The sequence below is a fragment of the Sceloporus undulatus genome, chromosome 4 (assembly GCF_019175285.1).
Source record: "Sceloporus undulatus isolate JIND9_A2432 ecotype Alabama chromosome 4, SceUnd_v1.1, whole genome shotgun sequence".
Lineage (NCBI taxonomy): Eukaryota > Metazoa > Chordata > Lepidosauria > Squamata > Phrynosomatidae > Sceloporus > Sceloporus undulatus.
The window spans coordinates 64922088-64939945 of NC_056525.1; the positions used below are offsets into that span (position 1 = coordinate 64922088).

Here is a 17858-nt window from a genome sequence, read left to right on the forward strand (position 1 = left end):
AGGAGAGGAGGGGAGGGGAGAGAGAAGAAGAGAGAGAGAGAGAGAGAGAGAGAGGGAGTCCCTATGACTCGCTTTCGTTTCCTTCAGAGTCCGGCTTCCACTCCTCCTCCTCTCCCCCCCTTCCTCCCTCAGGGAGAACTGAAGAAAAAAGAAAAGGTGACTTCTAACTTTTAGCTGTTTATCCATGTACAATATAGTAGTATAATAATATAATATCCCTTACCCAAATGCTGAGGATTAGATGTATTTTGGGTTGGGAGTTTTTCAGAGTTTGATATATTTATATACAGTATGTCTAATGGGATACTGGGAGATGGGATCCATGTATGTCTCATATGCATCTCATAGACATAGACTGAAGGTAATTTAATGCACAATATTTTTAAAATAATGTTGTGCTTCTGCACACTGAGCTTCCGTAAAACCCTGAGACCACTATGCCTGTATATTCAATAATTCAGTAATTATCTAAACCTTCAGGATTTCCAAGTTTCCTTGAGTTGGGGTCAGACCAGATGCTCTCAGGGTCAGTTTGAGTTTTGGAAGTCCGAGAAAGGAGACTCAGGCTCCATCTGGACATTTCTCCTGAGAATGGACTCATCTTTTCAAAAACAGTCATTTCTGGATTTTGCAACAGCAAAAAAGAGGAGGGTCTGTGATGCAAAAAGGCAAGAGGCTTCCTTCCAGCCTTGTTTTTTTCTCTTTTTTAAACACAAATAGTATAAATACAATGCTGGCCCTTTTTCAGATGTCAATGGGGATGCTTTGATGGAGAGTTCCGCATGGCAGAATGGGGTTGGACTGGATGGCCCTGACAAAGAAGACTAAATGTCTCACAAAACTACAATACCCAGATAGTGTGTTGTTGTTTTTTCTTATACCCGCCTTTCTCCCAATATACAGACTCAAGGTGGTGATTTTCCATAGCATTAATCTATAGTATATCTTTCAATGTAGTGGACACTCCATTACATATTTGTTGAGGATGCTTTGACTGGGAGTTCCTGCATGCAGATGGGTTGGACGGATCAGGGCCCTTCTTGGGTCTCTTCCAACTCTATGATTCCATGATTCTGTAGCACTCTGAGCCTACTTGATTTTAATGTTTTTAAGGTATAAAGTTATAAAGTCTTATAATGCAAGCCATGCACTGATGGACTATTGCACTATATTTGTATTGATTGATTTTATACCCTGCCTTTCTCCCAAAATAGATTCTCTTAAAGGGGTTTGTTTAATATAAAAAGAAAGGAACGTATAATGGCTTGGAATTAAAAATTATGTAGATAGATAGATAGATAGATAGATAGGTCTTGGAATTAAAAAGTGTGTGTGTGTGTCTATCTCAAAATTAAAAAATCCCTCTTGGAAGTGGGAATGAAATGTGTGGATGCAGCCTGGGTTCGTAGCTCAACTGAGATGTTGGAATACAGTGTCTCAAAGCATGAGCAGAGTGTCTCTGAGCATGACACAGAGTGGCTGCCGCTCATTGCTTGAGCAGCTGCACTTGCTTTATCGAGCTGAATTATCTGATGTAAACACCTTCAGAGGAGACTCGTTTGCATCTGCACTGAAAAATAATCAGTTTGATGCCACTTTAACTGCTTGGCTCCATGTTGTGAAATGCTGGGATTTGTAGCTTGTTGTGGCACCTGACAGATGCTCAACTACAGTTCCCAAGATTCCATAGCACAAAGCCTAACGGAAGTTAAAGTGGTGCCATCAAGGTGTCGAGGGTGAACGCTTGACATCTTTTTGTGTCTGGGGGGGGCCTCTAGCCTCTCAAATGGTGGCACTTGTCTTGAACCCCCCCCCTTCCCAAAATCCTGGCTACGTCCTTGCTGGCTGGCTCAGTGCTAGGGAATTCTGGGAACTGTATGAACAACACACACGCAGCCAGGAATTCCACTGGAGGACATACATCTTTCCCCTCTTCATCCCTTGGTCTGTTGGACTGTCTTGATTATGTTTTAATGTATCCAGTGCCTTATTGCTGACCTGCCATGTTTGTTGCATAACCACATCGTATGTTTTTCTGAGTGATGTGATATTAAAATAGTTTAACAGTTTTATATTGAGTGTTCAAGATGGATGTGTTTGTGATCAGAAAAAGAAAATAAGTTCTGACAGCAAACTAAAAGAGATAAGCACATTAAATGTATCACAACTTCATTGTAGGAAAAGAGTGAAAGTTATCAAATTGGCATATAGAAATAAAATTATTTGTAGTGGAGAATATATTTTAATCTTTGAAGTCTTTTATTACTGTACTCACAATTACAATAAATTGTAAATCTATAGTGTAATAAAATATACTGGTTTGTCAACTGGTCAATGAGAGGCTAAGTTAGTTTTACGTTTTAATATACAGTCCGTCCTGCCTTACGTGGGGGATCCATTCCGGATCCCGCCGCGTAGGCGAATTCCGCCTATGCTCGAGCCCCATTGGAAACAATGGGGCTCATGCGCGGCGGCGCGGGACGCGCGGGGCGCAACAGGCATGCACGCCCATTCATTGAATGGGACGCGCCGCCCCTTCCGCCCGCGCGTGCCCCACAGCTTGAGCGCATATGCTCAAGGCTGCGTATGCGTGCCGCGTATGGCGTGCCTGCGTATGGCGCGGGCGCGCTGTATAATAATACTTTGACATAAGCATTACATGTTCAGGGACATAGCTGGACCCCCCTTCCATTAGAAAAATGAATGATGTGTTGCTGCTGCCCTGCCACACCCAAGCCCCATTATAATGTGGCACTTAGTCTGGACCCCCCTTCCTAAAATCCTGGCTACGTCCTGCATGTGCCAAAATAACTTGGTAGGGCTTAGGTACTCAAGATCTTGATTTTGTGTGGGTAAGTGTGAGTTTTGCCTGCCTTGTGTTGTTGTTTTGTGCCTTCAAGTTGTGTCTGACTTTGGCGATCCTATAATGACCCTATCATGGGGTTGCCATTGCAGTCTTCTAAGGCTAGTGAGTGTGCGTTTCCTAGGGTCACCCAGTGGATTTCATTGCTGAGTGGGGATTTGAACACTGTTCTCCTGAGTAGCTTTCCAACCACTACACAATGCTACCTGTCTATGGTACCGAAATGCCTTGTTTCAACCCTGGCTATATGACTAAGATTTGCTGAAATGTAAAGTGTTTAAAAAACAGAACATTTTGGTGATGATAGAAAAGCAAATCAACTCTTTTTTTTTCTTTTTTTTTTGGCAAGCTGCTTCAGAAATACTGTAGCATGAAATGTTATCTGCATTTGTTGTTTTTCACTTGTTCTCTTAACACTTGTCAGATGAAAATTGCACACTTGCATTAAGTTAAATGTTGATGTGACCAAGGAAATAGAATGAGCCAGAATGCTTCCATGAAATTGCAGAAGAAAGAGAACTTTGTCTCTTTTCTGAGAGACACCACACATCCTGAACAGAAATAAAATTTGTAAGAAGAACAAAAAAACTTATTTTGGGTTCCTTCTTAATATAAGCCCCTTATATCATTAAAAAGTTTCTGCCAATTTCTTGGTTTTCTCATTGCTGCTCACTATTTCTGCCAATTAGTCTGTTCTGTGCTCATCACACTGTCCATTCACTTCAGTGAACTTTAAGTTTTGAGAGGGAGGCTCGAGTTTCTGCTTAATGTCATAAGACTAATGATATGGATGACGAGAAGCTGCTGCAATCACCTGCAAGGGCAGTGGAATGACTCCATTCTGCCAGGGGATGTGGGTAGGTTGTACAGTTGGAAGAAAAGGTCCAGTAATTGAAGGCTGTGTTCTATTCCTCAGCATATTAGGGAACCATGAGGTTTCTTGAACAGAGCAGAAACAGCTGTGCTGGATGAGGAACATGCAGGGATGTCTCTGAGGAGGTGGCAGTTCCCAGATACAGGAGAAGAAATTTGGAGGAATGTAACATGTAGTAGTAGAAGGACCCGGGATCATTCTGTGAGTTTGAGCTACGGAATCAATTTAAAGCTCTCTCGCTTATCACTGACATAGGAACACGAGAGAAGATCAACAGTGTCAGTCATCAGAGAACATGTAAGTGACATGGGAAGATTCCGCACATGAAATGGCCCTTGCTAATACTCAGAGAAATGTATGTTGGTGTAGGTGGCTATTTGCAAGGGGAACAGAAGCAGTGTTTGCAGCCTGACAGAATAACTCAAGAGGTGTGCTGCTCACTGGGACAAAATTGTTGATGTGACAGAGATTACAAGAACTCTTGGCTGACTGCACCCCTTCATTTTGGTTCACATGGGAACCAATGACACTCCGTCAAGGCATAACTTTCGGATATCCCAAGGGATTATAAGATCTTAATCTAACTAATAATATCTAACTCCAAATGTCTTCTGAAATGTGGGTTGTTTCAGGTTTAAATTAATGTTTCTGCACGGGATTTGTCTGTGCAATAACTCCTTCCAATACAAGAAAAGAGGATAGTTTGAAAATAATGCAAAAGGCAACACAAAACATATAACCATCCCAATCTAACAGTGGTCCCTTGGCTTGTGGGGGGTCCATTCCAGACCTCCCCCCCCCATGTGTAAACCAAAAAACCGTAAGCTTGAATCCATCTGATTGGATGGGGTTCGTGCTCATGGTGCGGGAGAGCGCGCGCGCCACGGGCACATGTGCCATTCACCTCCTGTCAAGCAGCTTCGTATAAGCAGGAAGCCGTGTATGGGGCACCCCACCTATAGCGTGGGTTACTGTATACACAAATATAGATCTGAGAAGCCAATAATATCCAGACTAATCACAAAATCCCCACAGTCTTAGTGAGAAGGGACATTCCAGTTAATTCCCCTGTCATCCTGTCTTTTCAGAGGCTTCTAAATGTTCGCCTTTCCCAATTTGTCCTCAGTTTACTTCACGTGCTGCAAATTGAGGGCAGTACGCCGGCACTTTGTGCCGCCTAACCCATACTAGGCTGAACTAGGCGGAGAATTGATATGCTTCGAGCCATTTTGCCGCCATGCTGCCATCATGGTGTGCACCTGTCCACAGGCAAGCCATGATAACATCTGTGGAATGCAGCACCCAAACAGCACTGGCTGGAGGGGCATCTCATGGTGCATGAGTGTGCCTATGACAGCCCTTCCAGAAAGCATGTGGCTTCTGCGGGGCAGGAAGGGGCCGGCTTCTAGCCACCATCTGTACTGCCCCTGAGTTCAAAGTGCAAAGCAGTTTTTACAAACTCAGCAGCAGGCGAGAGGAGAAGAGATGGCAGAATCATGCCCCAGTAGACTCAGGGAAAAAGCAAACTGCTGCACTCTTTTAGCGTTGAGTTCTTTCTCATTATAACTCTTGTCATTTGACTGGACACTAGAAGTTGAGGTTCAAAACCAGGCTCAGACACGGAAACTCACTGGATGACCTGGGCAAGACACACTCTCTCAGCCTCAGAGAGGGTAAGGCAAACGCCTTCTAAAGAAACTTGTCTAAAAAACCCTATGGAGTTTATCACATGGAATGATTCCTGCGCAGAAACAAATTTAAACGAAAACAACCCTCATTTGCAGCTGTTTTTCAGACGACACTTGGGTCTAACCCAACAGAAAGCGGAAGAAAACCCGCATTATGGATGTTCTTCAGATGAATTTGTGTGAAAGAGAAATAACACGAAAAATCACGAATGCAGAGTAATCAAAACCAGCTCCTTTTACTTCACTAAATTCCAAAAGTACAAAGGAGCTTTCCGTTTGGATTATTTTCATGTTATTTCTCTTTCACGCCAGATCCTGACACCTGGATTTTAAAATCCATTTCTGCACGGGATTTTACCAATTTGCCCTCCATGTGTTTGCCTCAAGGTCACCACAGCTGGAAACGACTTGAAGGCACATAGCAACAAAGCAAGTAAGTGTGCAAAGACTTGAGAGTTTCACTACAGAGGACAAAGACATCTGGAATAAAATCCTGCATTTGTGCCCTAATATCAGTTTCTTACAATGAGCACAATAGGCACAAAGGTATGTACTCAAACATAGTCTTTAAATCTTCAGCAGAGCCCATGCACAATGGTAAACAATATCTGAACTATAAGGAAAAGGAATAATGAATTGTTGTTTTGTGTGTCTTCAAGTTGTTTTCCTACTTATGGTGAACCTATTGCAGGCTTTTCTTGGCAAATTTCTTTAAAAGGGTTTTGCCATGCATCCCCTGTGGCTGAGAGAGTGTGACTTGCCCAGGTCAACCAGTGGGTTTCGGGCTACCTGGGAACGAACCTGGTCTCCAGAGTTGTAGGCCAATGCGCAAAACCACGCTACACTACAATTATCTGGAGCAAAATTTCTTTACGCCTAGGGATGCCATATTCCGCTGGGGGTGGGACTTTCCGGTTTGGGGCAGGTCCGCATGGTCCGCCCCGGTTTGGCCCCGCCCGGGACACAACCCCCTGCGACGGACGCCAGGCAGGGAAAGGAGCCTTGCATGAGCGAGGCCCGTTCCCTGTGGCCTCCTCCGCCGAGGGAGGCGCCTGGCTCTGCTCCCTCTTTCCGGCCTCTGTGAAGGCCAAGCCTCCACAGAGGGCCGGGGAAAAGGAGGGGGCCGCCACGATCGCGGCGATCGCGGGTGCTCTCCTCCCTCTTTCCCGGCCTCTGAGCCAAGCCTCCACAGAGGCCGGGAAAGGGAGAGGGCCGCCCGCGATTGCGGGTGCTCTCGTTCCCTCTTTCCGGCCTCTGTTGAAGGCCAAGCCTCCACAGAGGCCGGGAAGGAAGGATTCCTTCTCTGCTTGGGCTCCGTTCACGGAGCCCAAGCGGAGAAGGATCCTTGCTGAGGGCGGGATTCTTTTCCCCTTGGGCTCCGTTGCAAAAACGGAGCCCAAGGGAAAAGAAGCCTCCCTGGGGCGGATTCCTTCTCCTCTTGGGCTCCGTGAACGGAGCCCAAGCAGAGAAGGAATCCTCCCCTCAGTGAAGCTCTTTTCAAGTAGGACCAAAAAAAAGGTCCACATTTAGGGTTGCCATAACCCGGTGCAACCGGGTTTTTCCCGGTTTTGGCTGCACTGCCGGTCACGGCACGGGTGCCAGCCCAAAAACCGGAAAGCCCGGTTGCAGTGGGGTTTGCGGGCAACCCTCTGGGCCTCGCTGCCCTCCTCCTCCTCACCGCGCATGGCGCGCAGAGGAAAACGAGGGCAGACAAGGCCTGACTGAGGCGGAGGAGGCTGCAGGGAGCGGCGCCCTCTTGGGCGCAGCCGCGCCAACTCCCCCCGCCTCCCTGCAGCCTCCTCCTCCTCTGGCCTCTGCGGGGGCCAAGAAGGAGGCGAAGCCCGGCCATCGCCGGCGGGCTCCTCGCCTCCTTCCTGGTCCTGCGGGGGCCAGAAGGAGGCGAGGGCCCCGGCCATCGCCGGTGGGCTCCTCGCCTCCTTCCTGGTCCCGGCGGGGGCCTCCGATCGCGGCAGGGCCCCAGGCGGGGGGGAAAGCTTCTTCAGTGGAGGCTTTCCCTGCCGCTGGCCTCCACTCCCTGCGCGATTGTGAGGTCAAATGTAGGACAAATTTTTCAAATGTAGACACATTTTTGTGTGTTCTACATTTAAAATTTTGTCCTACATTTTTCCCGGTTTGGAGGTCTGACTAATGGCAACCCTATTTACGCCTAAAACTCTTCTCTATGCCCAGGGACGTAGCGAGGATTTTAAGAAGGGGGGGGTCCAGACTAAGTGCCACCATTATCATGGGGCTTGGGCGCGGCAGCCAGAGCACACACCATTTCTTTTCTAATGGAAGGGGGGTCCCAGACCCCAGAACCCCCTTGGCTACGTTCCTGCTGTGCCTTAAATCATTTTATTTATGGAATAAGCCTATGGAAAACAGAAGAGCCAGTGTGGTGTTTGAGTTACAGTGGCTCCCAACTTTGGCCCTCCAAATTTATTATTTATTTTGGACTTCCCCAGCCATCTTGGCAACACAGTCAGGAATTCTGGGAGCTGAAGTCCTCAACATCTGAGGGGATGGGGACCAAAAGTTTGGAGAGATCAGGGTTTGATCTCTTCTGTGCCATGGGCACCCATTGGTGACACTCTCTCGGCCTCAGAGAAAGGCAAAAGCAAACCCCCTGTGAAGAATTATGTGAAGAAACAGGTCACTAATATATCTTGCCTATTTTAAATTTTGTCTATATTTAAATTAATTTATTTTTTTATTTTAGTTTTGATAAGTGTTAGTTAAGGTAAGGGATGAGGGATATGTAATTTTTTTAGTTGTATATATGTTCTGTATTTGATCCCTTGTGGAAGCGGGATATAATAAACCTATTATTATTATATTATTATTATTATTATTATTACTACTATCGATAAGCCACATATGGCTTGGAGACACAACATCAACAAAGACCATAGTGGAAAGGGGGGGGGGGAGAGAAGGTGTGTGGAAGATGCTGAGTTGCAATTGTCGCTCTAATCAGGCGTTTTCTAGACACCATACACCCTGGCGCTCTCAGGCACTGGAATAGTCTAGCGCCGTAAGCCCCGGGGCCCTTCCGAAGCAGGAAGAGACCGCACTGCGCATGCGCCGTCCTTTCCAGCAAGGAGCCTCCCGCGGCTGCCACGGTAAGAGCTACCTCCGGCGGGTCAATCTCTCTCTCATCGCCGCAATCCTGCCGGTGGCCGGTCCGGGTTTCCTCCCTATCGCTCCCGGGCGATCCCTCCTTCTCGCCTGCGGAGCCATTTTTGGCCGGAGAGGGAACGGAGCCGGGAAATTGGGGCGAATCCGGAGGGCGGTTGAAAGGCGGCAACCAGGAAAGGGAGGCCCGGGCTCATGTAGCAACTAAACTAGTGGAGATGGGGAGCGGGTTTGGGGGACCTGGATGAAGGGAACAGCGCCTCTGGCAGAGGAGTAAGGCGGCCCTCTTTTGCAAAGAGACCAAGGACCGTCTAGATTACCGCATTACACTCTTACAATGCTGCCTCCTGTTGCATTCTGGGATTTGCAGTTTAAAGAGGGGGGCATTTAGAACTCTCAGCCAGAGAACTCTTAGGCCTCACGGAACTACAAACCCCACAATGCAACAGGAGGCAGGCAGAGCAGTAGAAGTGGAATAGCAGCGCCATAAGAGTGTGGTGCGGAAATCTAGTAAGTCATACTGGGCAGCATGTATTTGCCTCTCATAGTAGTGAGAAAGTAAGCCCACAAAGCATTGTGTCCCATTCCATCCATGCTTACATTCTGCCAGTCAGTAATTCTCTCTATGTGTTTTTATGTGCCTTCAAGATGACTATAAGCTGAATTTCATTGTGTTTTCTTAGGCAAGAAATCCTTAGGGTAGCGGTCCTCAACCTTCCTAATGCCATGACCCTTTAATACAGTTCCTCATGTTGTGGTGACTCCCAACCATAAAATCGGTTCCAAAGACCATCGGAAATATGAGTTTTTCAATGGTCAAACCCTGTGAAAGTGTCGTTTAAGCCCCCAAAGGGGTCACGACCCACAAATTGAAAACCACTGCCTTAGAGGCTTCATCCTACATTGTTATAGCACCGTTGTTCCATTTTAACTGCTATGGCTGCCTCCTGGGGGATTCTGGGGTCTTTTGTTTAGGGAGGCAGCGGTTCCTGCTCTTCCATGAAACCCATTGGATAACATTAGAATCATAGAGTTGGAAATGGCCACAAGAGCCATCCAGTCCAACCCCATTCTGCCATGTAGGGGCTCTCAGTCAAAGCATCCCCAACAGATGGCCATCCAGCCTCTGCTTAAAGGCCTCCAAGGAAGGAGACGCCACTACATTCGGAGGGAGCATGTTCCTTGGGCAAGGCAAGTCATGCTCTCTCTGCCTCAGGGAAGGCAATGGTAAACCTGCTCTGAAGAATCTTGCCAAGAAAACCCTGTGATAGGTTTGCTTTAGGTCACCATCGGTTGGAAAATACTTGGAGACACACAGCAACAACAAGAGCTCTCTGGCTAAGAAATATAGATGCCCTCCCCAAACTACAAACCCCAGTCAAGAAGTCAGAGAAAGACTAGGAATGGGAAGGGCAGCTATGAAGGAACTAGATAAGATCCTAAAGAGCAAAGATACACAACTGGGCACTAAAGTCAGAATTGTCTGAGCCATCATATTCCCCTTTGCTGTGTGCAGATCTGAGAGCTGTACAGTGGGGGAAGTGGCTAGGAAGAAGAAGGTCAGTTCATTTGAGATGTGGTGCTGGAGAAGAGTGCTGAGGAGACCATGAACTGCCAAAAAGATAAATAAATGGGTCCTTGAACTGATCAAGCCTGAACTCTCGCTGCAAGCCAAGATGAGCAGACTGAGTTGTATTTTGGACACATCACGAGAAGGCACAACTTATTGGAAAAGACAATAATGCTAAGGAAGGCAGAAGCAGTAGAAAGAAAGGAAGACTGTACGCCAAGATGGATGGACTCAATTAGGGAGGTTACATGCCTGAATTTGCAGGACCAAAGTGGGGTCTTGAGAGATGTTTCATCCATAGGGCTGTCAAGAGTTGGGGTCGGCTCAAGAGCAATCACAAACTACAACAACAAACTGCACATCCCAGGATTCCACACAGGAGGCAGTCAGAGCAGTTAAAGTGGAAGAATAGCACAATAAGAGTGTAGAGTCTCAAAAGGCTCACTGCATGGCTTCCTGGCTTTAAGTGAATGAGAGTGATTGCAAGGAAGGATATTCCACAGGTGAAACATTTATGCTCCTGAAACCCTATTCTGTTTCTGCTAGATTGGAAGCAAGTCCCACAATGTTTGATGGGGTTTACTCCCAAATAAGTATGCATAGAGCTAACATTGTTATCATGTATGTTTTGATGTAGTTAACAAATGCTGAATTGAGCCCTTCATTTTTGTATGGGACTTGTATGCTTTATCTTGTGTTTAGTGTGCAATGATAGTTCCAGAGCTAAGTGCTGTAGTGCAGTGCCCCAAGATCCCAGTTGTTGTTTTTTTCCAGTTCCACTTAAAAGAATTAGATGGAACCTAATGGGAAGAAACTATTTTAAAAAGTCTCAGCAAGTCACAGAGTAGACAAATGCAGTTGACCCTTATCCAAGTGTTCCTTGTCCATGGATTCAACCTTTCATGACTTGAAAGTATTCAAGAAATATGTAAATTCCAAAAAGCAAATCTTGATTTTGACATTTTATGTATGGTATACAACAGGACATGAAGCCACTCATTTTGGTATGCACAGGGGTTGGTGTTGTTGTCCTGCAACTAAACCTCAGTGGATACCAAGGGTCCACTGTAATCTCATAAAAACAGCTTATTACAATGGAGCTGGCTTATCTTTTGTAGAGTATAACTGTTTAGGATTTAAGTGTGGACTGTGAAAGTGCTGTTTGCCTTTATGTTGCTCATTTTCCTGGCAGAGTAAGATGCTATTATATTAGACTAGCCTGTTCGGCTCATTTTTATATAATACGAAGTTTATATTCCTTTGAATTAAAGAAGTGACTGCTGTTGACAACCTTATTTGTCTTTCACGCAGATGTTGATGCCTAAAAAAAATCGTATTGCCATCTATGAACTCCTTTTTAAGGAGGGAGTGATGGTAGCCAAAAAGGATGTTCACATGCCTAAGCACCCTGAACTGGCAGATAAAAATGTGCCCAATCTCCACGTCATGAAAGCAATGCAGGTAAAGTAAAGCTCTTGGGCTGATGGGATGCAATCTGAACATGAGTGGGTTACATCTGTGTGTGTGTGTGTGAGAGAGAGAGAGAAAAAATTGTATCATTTTCTTTTGCTGTCTTAGTGTTTAAATAGAAAGCTGGGGTAGGCAGGAAAAGAGAATTACCTGAAGCAAAGTAGGGTGTGGCATCTGCCCTTCTAATAGGTGTGTAGTGGAAATTATTTCAGGAGAGGCAACTTAAGTTGTATGTTGGAATTAAGGTGGGATCCTAGTTCAGAAGCGGTTTGATATAGTGAGGTATTTGTAGGTCCTGAATAGGTTGATCATCATGGAGGTAGAAGGTAACAATACTAACTACTCGCCATTTTGCAGGACCTTCTAAACACCTGTAATGTTGCTACATAGTCCACATTAGTGATTTTAAAACGGGTCGTAATCTGCCTTCACCTTGCCCTGCTTTCTTCCTGTGTTCAGGATAGTAGCTTACATCCATTTGAGTTAATTTAAGTAATTTATCTATTATGTCTGTGGACTAACTAGTGTATGTTTCTAGTCGCTGAAATCTCGTGGCTATGTGAAGGAGCAGTTTGCTTGGAGACATTTCTATTGGTATTTGACCAATGAAGGCATCCAATACCTGCGGGATTATCTCCATTTGCCACCTGAAATTGTACCTGCCACCTTGCGCCGCAGCCGTCCTGAGACTGGTAGACCTCGACCAAAAGGTAAGCTTTGACTGGGAGAAACATCATTTTAATAACACATAAAACCAGAAATGAATAGTGTAAAACATTAGTTAAGACTAGCATGATACCATAATGTAATCAAATTAACCAAAAAATGGGTGCTCTAAAATGGGTGGAGAGCCTATGAACACCCCTCTATGATGTTGTTAGACTAAAACATGAATGATGGAAATGTGTGTCCATAATCACTCAGTTTCTCCATGCTGCTGCATAATTTGCACACAAACATATTAATTGTATTAAGTAAGTGATTGCAGTACTCCAAAATAGTAGTGGTGTTTGATGGAAAGGTCTGCAGTGTCATGAATTCCTCCTGCACAAGTTATTAGGCCCTTGGTTTTTGGAACAAGCCTGTCCTCTGCTCCAGCTTAGTTAACTGATGCTTTTCCCTCAACTGTATTTGGCAAATAAATTAACAGTATTTCTACAAAATGCTAAAGATTCCATGGCCATGCATATTTTCTAGTTTCAGGGAAGCTATGGTGCATTACAGACCGCCGAATTGCGGCGGTCTGCTGCCGCCGCCGCTTGCACTGTCCGGGAGCCGCAGCCTTTAAACGGCGTGGCTCCCAGACACTGCCGAGAAGGAGCGCGAAAATTGCGCTCCTTCTCAGGTCCCAGAAGAGGCGCTGCAAAGCGCAAGGGGTGCATTTGCGGCGTCATTTCCGGGGCGACACGTGCGGACGCAACGTGTCCAGCACGTAAAGATGGCAGTGCCCGTGTGTATAGGGCGTCACCATCTTTACACCCCCATCACGTGCTAGGGGTGAGGCTGGTATGGACGCTAGGTCTTCAGCCAACCCCTAGCACGTGACGGGGGTGTATTAAAGGCCCGTTTATAACGCGCCTATATTACACCGAAAAGGGGTATATTAAGAAATTTTAAAAGAAAATTAAAAAAAAATCTTTAAAGTGTTTTTAGTTTTACTTACCTGTCTTAATCAGAACCATCAGTTCTGGAAGATCCCTTTGGTCTTATAAATAGTCATAAATGTCTTGATGCTGATTAGACTGCTAATATTTTTAGGGAAAACAGGTTCTGTATTACAGCAAGACCATAAATAGCTTGGATTTGATATGCTTGGGATAGGCCTACCTGAATTTATTCCCAGTGATGTTTACATGGGCTTGGTATACTCATGTAGTTGTACAAGCAAATTTTGATTTAAGTGATTCTTAAATATTTTGTAAATTTTTGAGTTTTAATTGAGTTATAAAGAATGATTATTGAATAGTTTCTTAAATAATTGTAAGTATAGAGTGTAGCTAAACATTCTTGTAGCATTATCTCAGAGTTCTCTACTAAATCGGACTGCAGGATGGTGCAGCTGTGGGTCCAACCATGGACAGGCTTTCTTCAACATAAACCATTCCTGATAAGTTCACATTTATTGTGCAGGGTAAGCAGATTCTCATGGTATAGTTGTCACACAGATGCTGGTTCAAACTTGAGTGTGCTAGCTGCTTTATGTGACAAGCAGTGGTTCTCACTGTGGAGGTTGTGTCTGCTGCTGATAGGGTATCAGGACTGCCAGGGAAAGATGGTGACTTGCTCAAGTCAGAAGCATGATGTTTTCCTCATGTTGTATGTAAAACTTTGCCTGCCCTGTTCTTACTGCATTCTTCATCCTCAGTCAGTGTTAAAATGGTTGGTTAGGTTGCCAGGTGATCACTTGCTCAGGACACCTAGTGGTACTTGGTAGTCTGAAGCATAGGCTTCTTTTAATTGAAAGAGGAATTCTTTATTGTCTCTCCTTTTCAGAAAAGCTTTAAGGTAGGTGAGAGTCTACATGGTTTTGACTGCTAGTTGACCTCTTAAAACATGAGTATAACAACATTATAAGTGTTGAAGCATAATTTATCAACCTGGGGCTGTAAGGGAACTTTCTGGATTAATTTTTGCTGTTTGGAACATTTCAGGCTTGGAGGGTGAGCGTCCTGCTCGTCTCACGCGAGGAGAAGCTGACAGAGACACCTACAGGCGCAGTGCTGCTCCATGTAAGTGTTAACTGTAAGGTCAAAACCAAGGACTTGAACAGACAGTCCAAAATAAAGCTGCTTCGAGTCACTTTGGAGGTATGCTGTTTAAATGCTGCATGCATCTTAAGAGGCCAGAAGCTGCACCAAAGTCACGCTGCAGTCTTAAGGACTAGAGTGCAGCATTGGCGCAGCTTCTGGACTCTTAAAAAATGCCTGTGTCATTTAAACAGCATACCTTCAAAGTGACCCGAAGCAGCTTTATTATGGCCTGTCTGGGCCCCATGTTTCCACTATTGTACTATTACAACCTAATTTTATTGATTAAAGATCTCAGTATTATAAATTGGGGGAAACTTAAGAGAGTCTTGTTTGGCCCGGATAAGACATTATTGAAAGTGTAATGCAATATAGAGGAATTCCAGGTCTAACTTTTTGTGATCTGTGGGGTAGGGATTATTTTAACAGCTGTGTTGTGCTTCAGATACAAAAACACAATGTGTAAAGGCCCCTGGCAATAATATTGCATCATTATTTTTTTGAACGTAACTTCAGAAGGAAGTTCCTTCTGAAGGAACAAATGTCCATATAGGGTTTTTTTCAATCTTGAATAATACTGTTTTTTTTTTTCCACAGCTGGTGCTGACAAGAAGGCAGAAGCTGGTGCTGGGGCAGCTACTGAATTTCAGTTTGTGAGTATCATGTGGAACATGTAATTTAAACAAGAATGTCTGCAAGTGTACCTGAAAGAGATGGCACACTTTTCTCCTTCTGTTGTCTAGATAGTATTCATACTGTAGGAACAATTCTAGGCATTCCTGACTCCTATTTATACTATTTAGTAGTATAAGGTCTGTGGGAGAAAGTGACGATGATTGGACAATATAGACTTCAGACAAGCTGTAGTCATACGCAGTTTGTCAGGCAGAATAATCATTGGTCCGAAATGGACATTCTTTTGGCAATAAAAGACGTACCTAGTTAGAGTGCTCAGATGAGAATGTCAGTGGAGATGGAAGAACAGTCATGTGATTAGACAATAAGCGCAGAAAGTTTCTTGGAGGCAAAGTTCTCACTTGACAGGTGAGGCAACAAAAATACAAGGATCTCAGGTAGCTGAAATATTTTAAATAAGGCTTTGCCAGCATCAATAAGCTTTTTTTATATATCCCTGATATAAAATTTACTCTCAGAATCTTGTCCAATGCTTGCAACATGGTCACAGTAAAAAATGTAAAGGCTGTTTCCTGATTTATTTCTTATTTATTTATGGCAGGTCACTCCCTATTCAGTATGCCTACCTTGCATGATAAATGCTGGTGTTTTTTCAAATATAAAAAGTACATTTCTATAAGGTTCCACAGTGCCTTTGCTAGTGCAGTTTGGTTTGTAAATGTTAACAACCCCTCATTCATTAGAAAGAAGTGGACCATGATTGGAAGCTGTACTTAGAAATGTTTGAGTTGCAGATTTGCTTCCTAGACCAGAGTTTTGTTGAGCTGTGCCCTGACTGTCCACCTACATTAAGACCTCCGGTCTTTGAAAGTTTTGTGCGTGCTTTTACTTATGTGCTACTTGAGTCATAAATGAATTACTTAGCATAATTGTGGAGACACTTAGCATATGTTCTGTTTTTGTTTTGTTTGTTTTTTCATTTGCAGAGAGGTGGATTTGGGCGTGGACGTGGACAACCACCTCAGTAGAATTCTGTTGCTGTTTGGTTGCATCTTGTGTATAATAAATAGGTGAAAATTTCACTATTTGTATCTTTGAATCATTTAATGTACCATTCCGAAGTCAATGAAAAGAAAGCAGAGTGGGGGCCACTCTAGCCTCTTGCGGAAGGGAGTTCCAGAAGTTAGAAGCAGCCACAGAAGAGTCTCGCGTCCTCACCTAGTGAGCCCGTGATGGTGGTGGGACTGAGAGAAAGCCTTCCCCTGTAGATCTTAAAGTTTCCAAAGGCAGCCTGCAGATTGTTACAGTAGTCCTAATGGAATGGAATGAAGGCATGTGCCACCATAGCCCACTCTGATGTCTCAATAAACAGGCAGGAGGCACACAGTTTTACGAATGCAAATGCACTCCTGGCTACTGCTGAAAATCCAGGTTCAGAGCGGAGTCCAGGAGAATACCCAAGCTGCGAGCCTGAGATTTCAGGGGAAGTGTAACCCCAACCATTTGGCTTTGAACTGACCAGGAGCACCTATGTCTTGTTTGGATTTCAGTTTGCCCTCATCCAGTGGCAGCAGACATTGGTTTAGGACTAAGACAGCTTCCTTGAAATCAGGTGGATAGGAGAGAGAGAATAGGGTGTCATCAGCATAATGGTGAAACCACATCCCAAAATTCTGGATGATCTCTGACAGCAGTTTCATGTTGATGTTAAACAGTGTGAGGGACAAAACAACTCAGAGTGGCCCCATAGGCCAGTGGTCAGGGAGTTGAACAGGAGTTCCCCAGTGTCACCAGAGTCCTTCCCAAAGAAGGGAGGACAAACTATTGAACAGTGCCACCAAGTTCCATCCTAAAGAAGTGGCCTAGAAGAATACCATGGTTGTTGATATCAAAAACTTCTGAGAGTGTCCAGTTCTATGGGAAGGTCATCCACCAACCTCACCAAAGCTGTCTCCATTCTATAATCAGGCTTGAAGCCAGATCGAAATGGATCCAGATAATCCATCTCATCCAGAAATCCCTGGGGCTGGACAGCTGCCATACATTCCAGAACCTTGCCAAGAAATGGGATGCTAGAGACTGGCTTATGATTATTTAGAATGGTTGGATCCAGGGAGGCCTTTTTATTTAAGTAACACCTCCTCTTTTACCTACTTGGCTATTCCACCCCCTGCCCCCATTACTGTTTTCAGAAGCCAGGAGGAGCAAGGATCCAAACAATGTTGTCTGCAAACTGTCTTGCAAATTCTTCACAGTGGGCTATTGAGTTGTCTTTGTTTTTATCTTGTGGGTAAGAGTGTAAAAGGCCCCTGACTAGTTGAGGCAGCTTGGCTGGATGACACGGTGCAGAAGTAATGGTGCTGGACAAGTATTATTTTGCTGTATAGTATAGGCCTCCCAATGAGCTCTAGTCTGTGTTTGGTCAGATTCATTCTGAGTCATCTTCTACTTCCCAAGTGAACCCAAGGGCTTGTTTGACTCCGTGCCATGTGAGGTGACACTTAGGGGCAATCATGTCCACTGTCTTGGTCATTTCACTATTCCAGAGATCTGACAAGATCTACCAAGGAAACTGATTCCCCAAGACCTGTCAAAAATCCATTTGGATCCATAAGTCTCCAGGGCAAATCATCTTAGTCACCCACTCCCAAGTCCTAAAGTGTATAAATCCCACCATGTAGTTACAGAATTACAGAAAGTTCCTCCACATTCTGATCATCCTGCCCAGCAGAGAAAACCAGGTCTAGAGTATGTCCTGCAGCATGGGTAGCACCAGATATTACTTCGCACAGACTCATAGTTGTCATGGCAGACATGAAGTCCTGAGCTGCTCCTGGCAGAGCGGTCTTTGCATGGATGTTGACGTCCCCCAGCA

The 17858-nt window shown here is 44.8% G+C and overlaps 1 protein-coding gene across 1 annotated transcript; it reads left to right on the top strand.

The window, feature by feature from the left end:
- The first annotated feature begins 8398 nt into the window (after positions 1-8398).
- On the top strand, positions 8399-16065 carry RPS10 (ribosomal protein S10). Its single transcript, XM_042465711.1, has 6 exons — positions 8399-8547; positions 11442-11591; positions 12139-12310; positions 14252-14329; positions 14945-15000; positions 15970-16065. Exons 2-6 carry the CDS (start codon positions 11442-11444, stop codon positions 16009-16011), a joined length of 498 nt encoding a protein of 165 aa, XP_042321645.1. The 5' UTR covers positions 8399-8547; the 3' UTR covers positions 16012-16065.
- The last annotated feature ends 1793 nt before the right edge of the window (positions 16066-17858 follow it).

Coding starts and splice junctions, on each gene's coding strand:
- RPS10 (XM_042465711.1), top strand. CDS start 11,442: ATGTTGATGCCTAAAAAAAATCGTATTGCCATCTATGAACTCCTTTTT. Junction 12,311..14,251: donor TGGTAGACCTCGACCAAAAG/GTAAGCTTTGAC, acceptor GGAACATTTCAG/GCTTGGAGGGTGAGCGTCCT. Junction 14,330..14,944: donor CAGGCGCAGTGCTGCTCCAT/GTAAGTGTTAAC, acceptor TTTTTTCCACAG/CTGGTGCTGACAAGAAGGCA.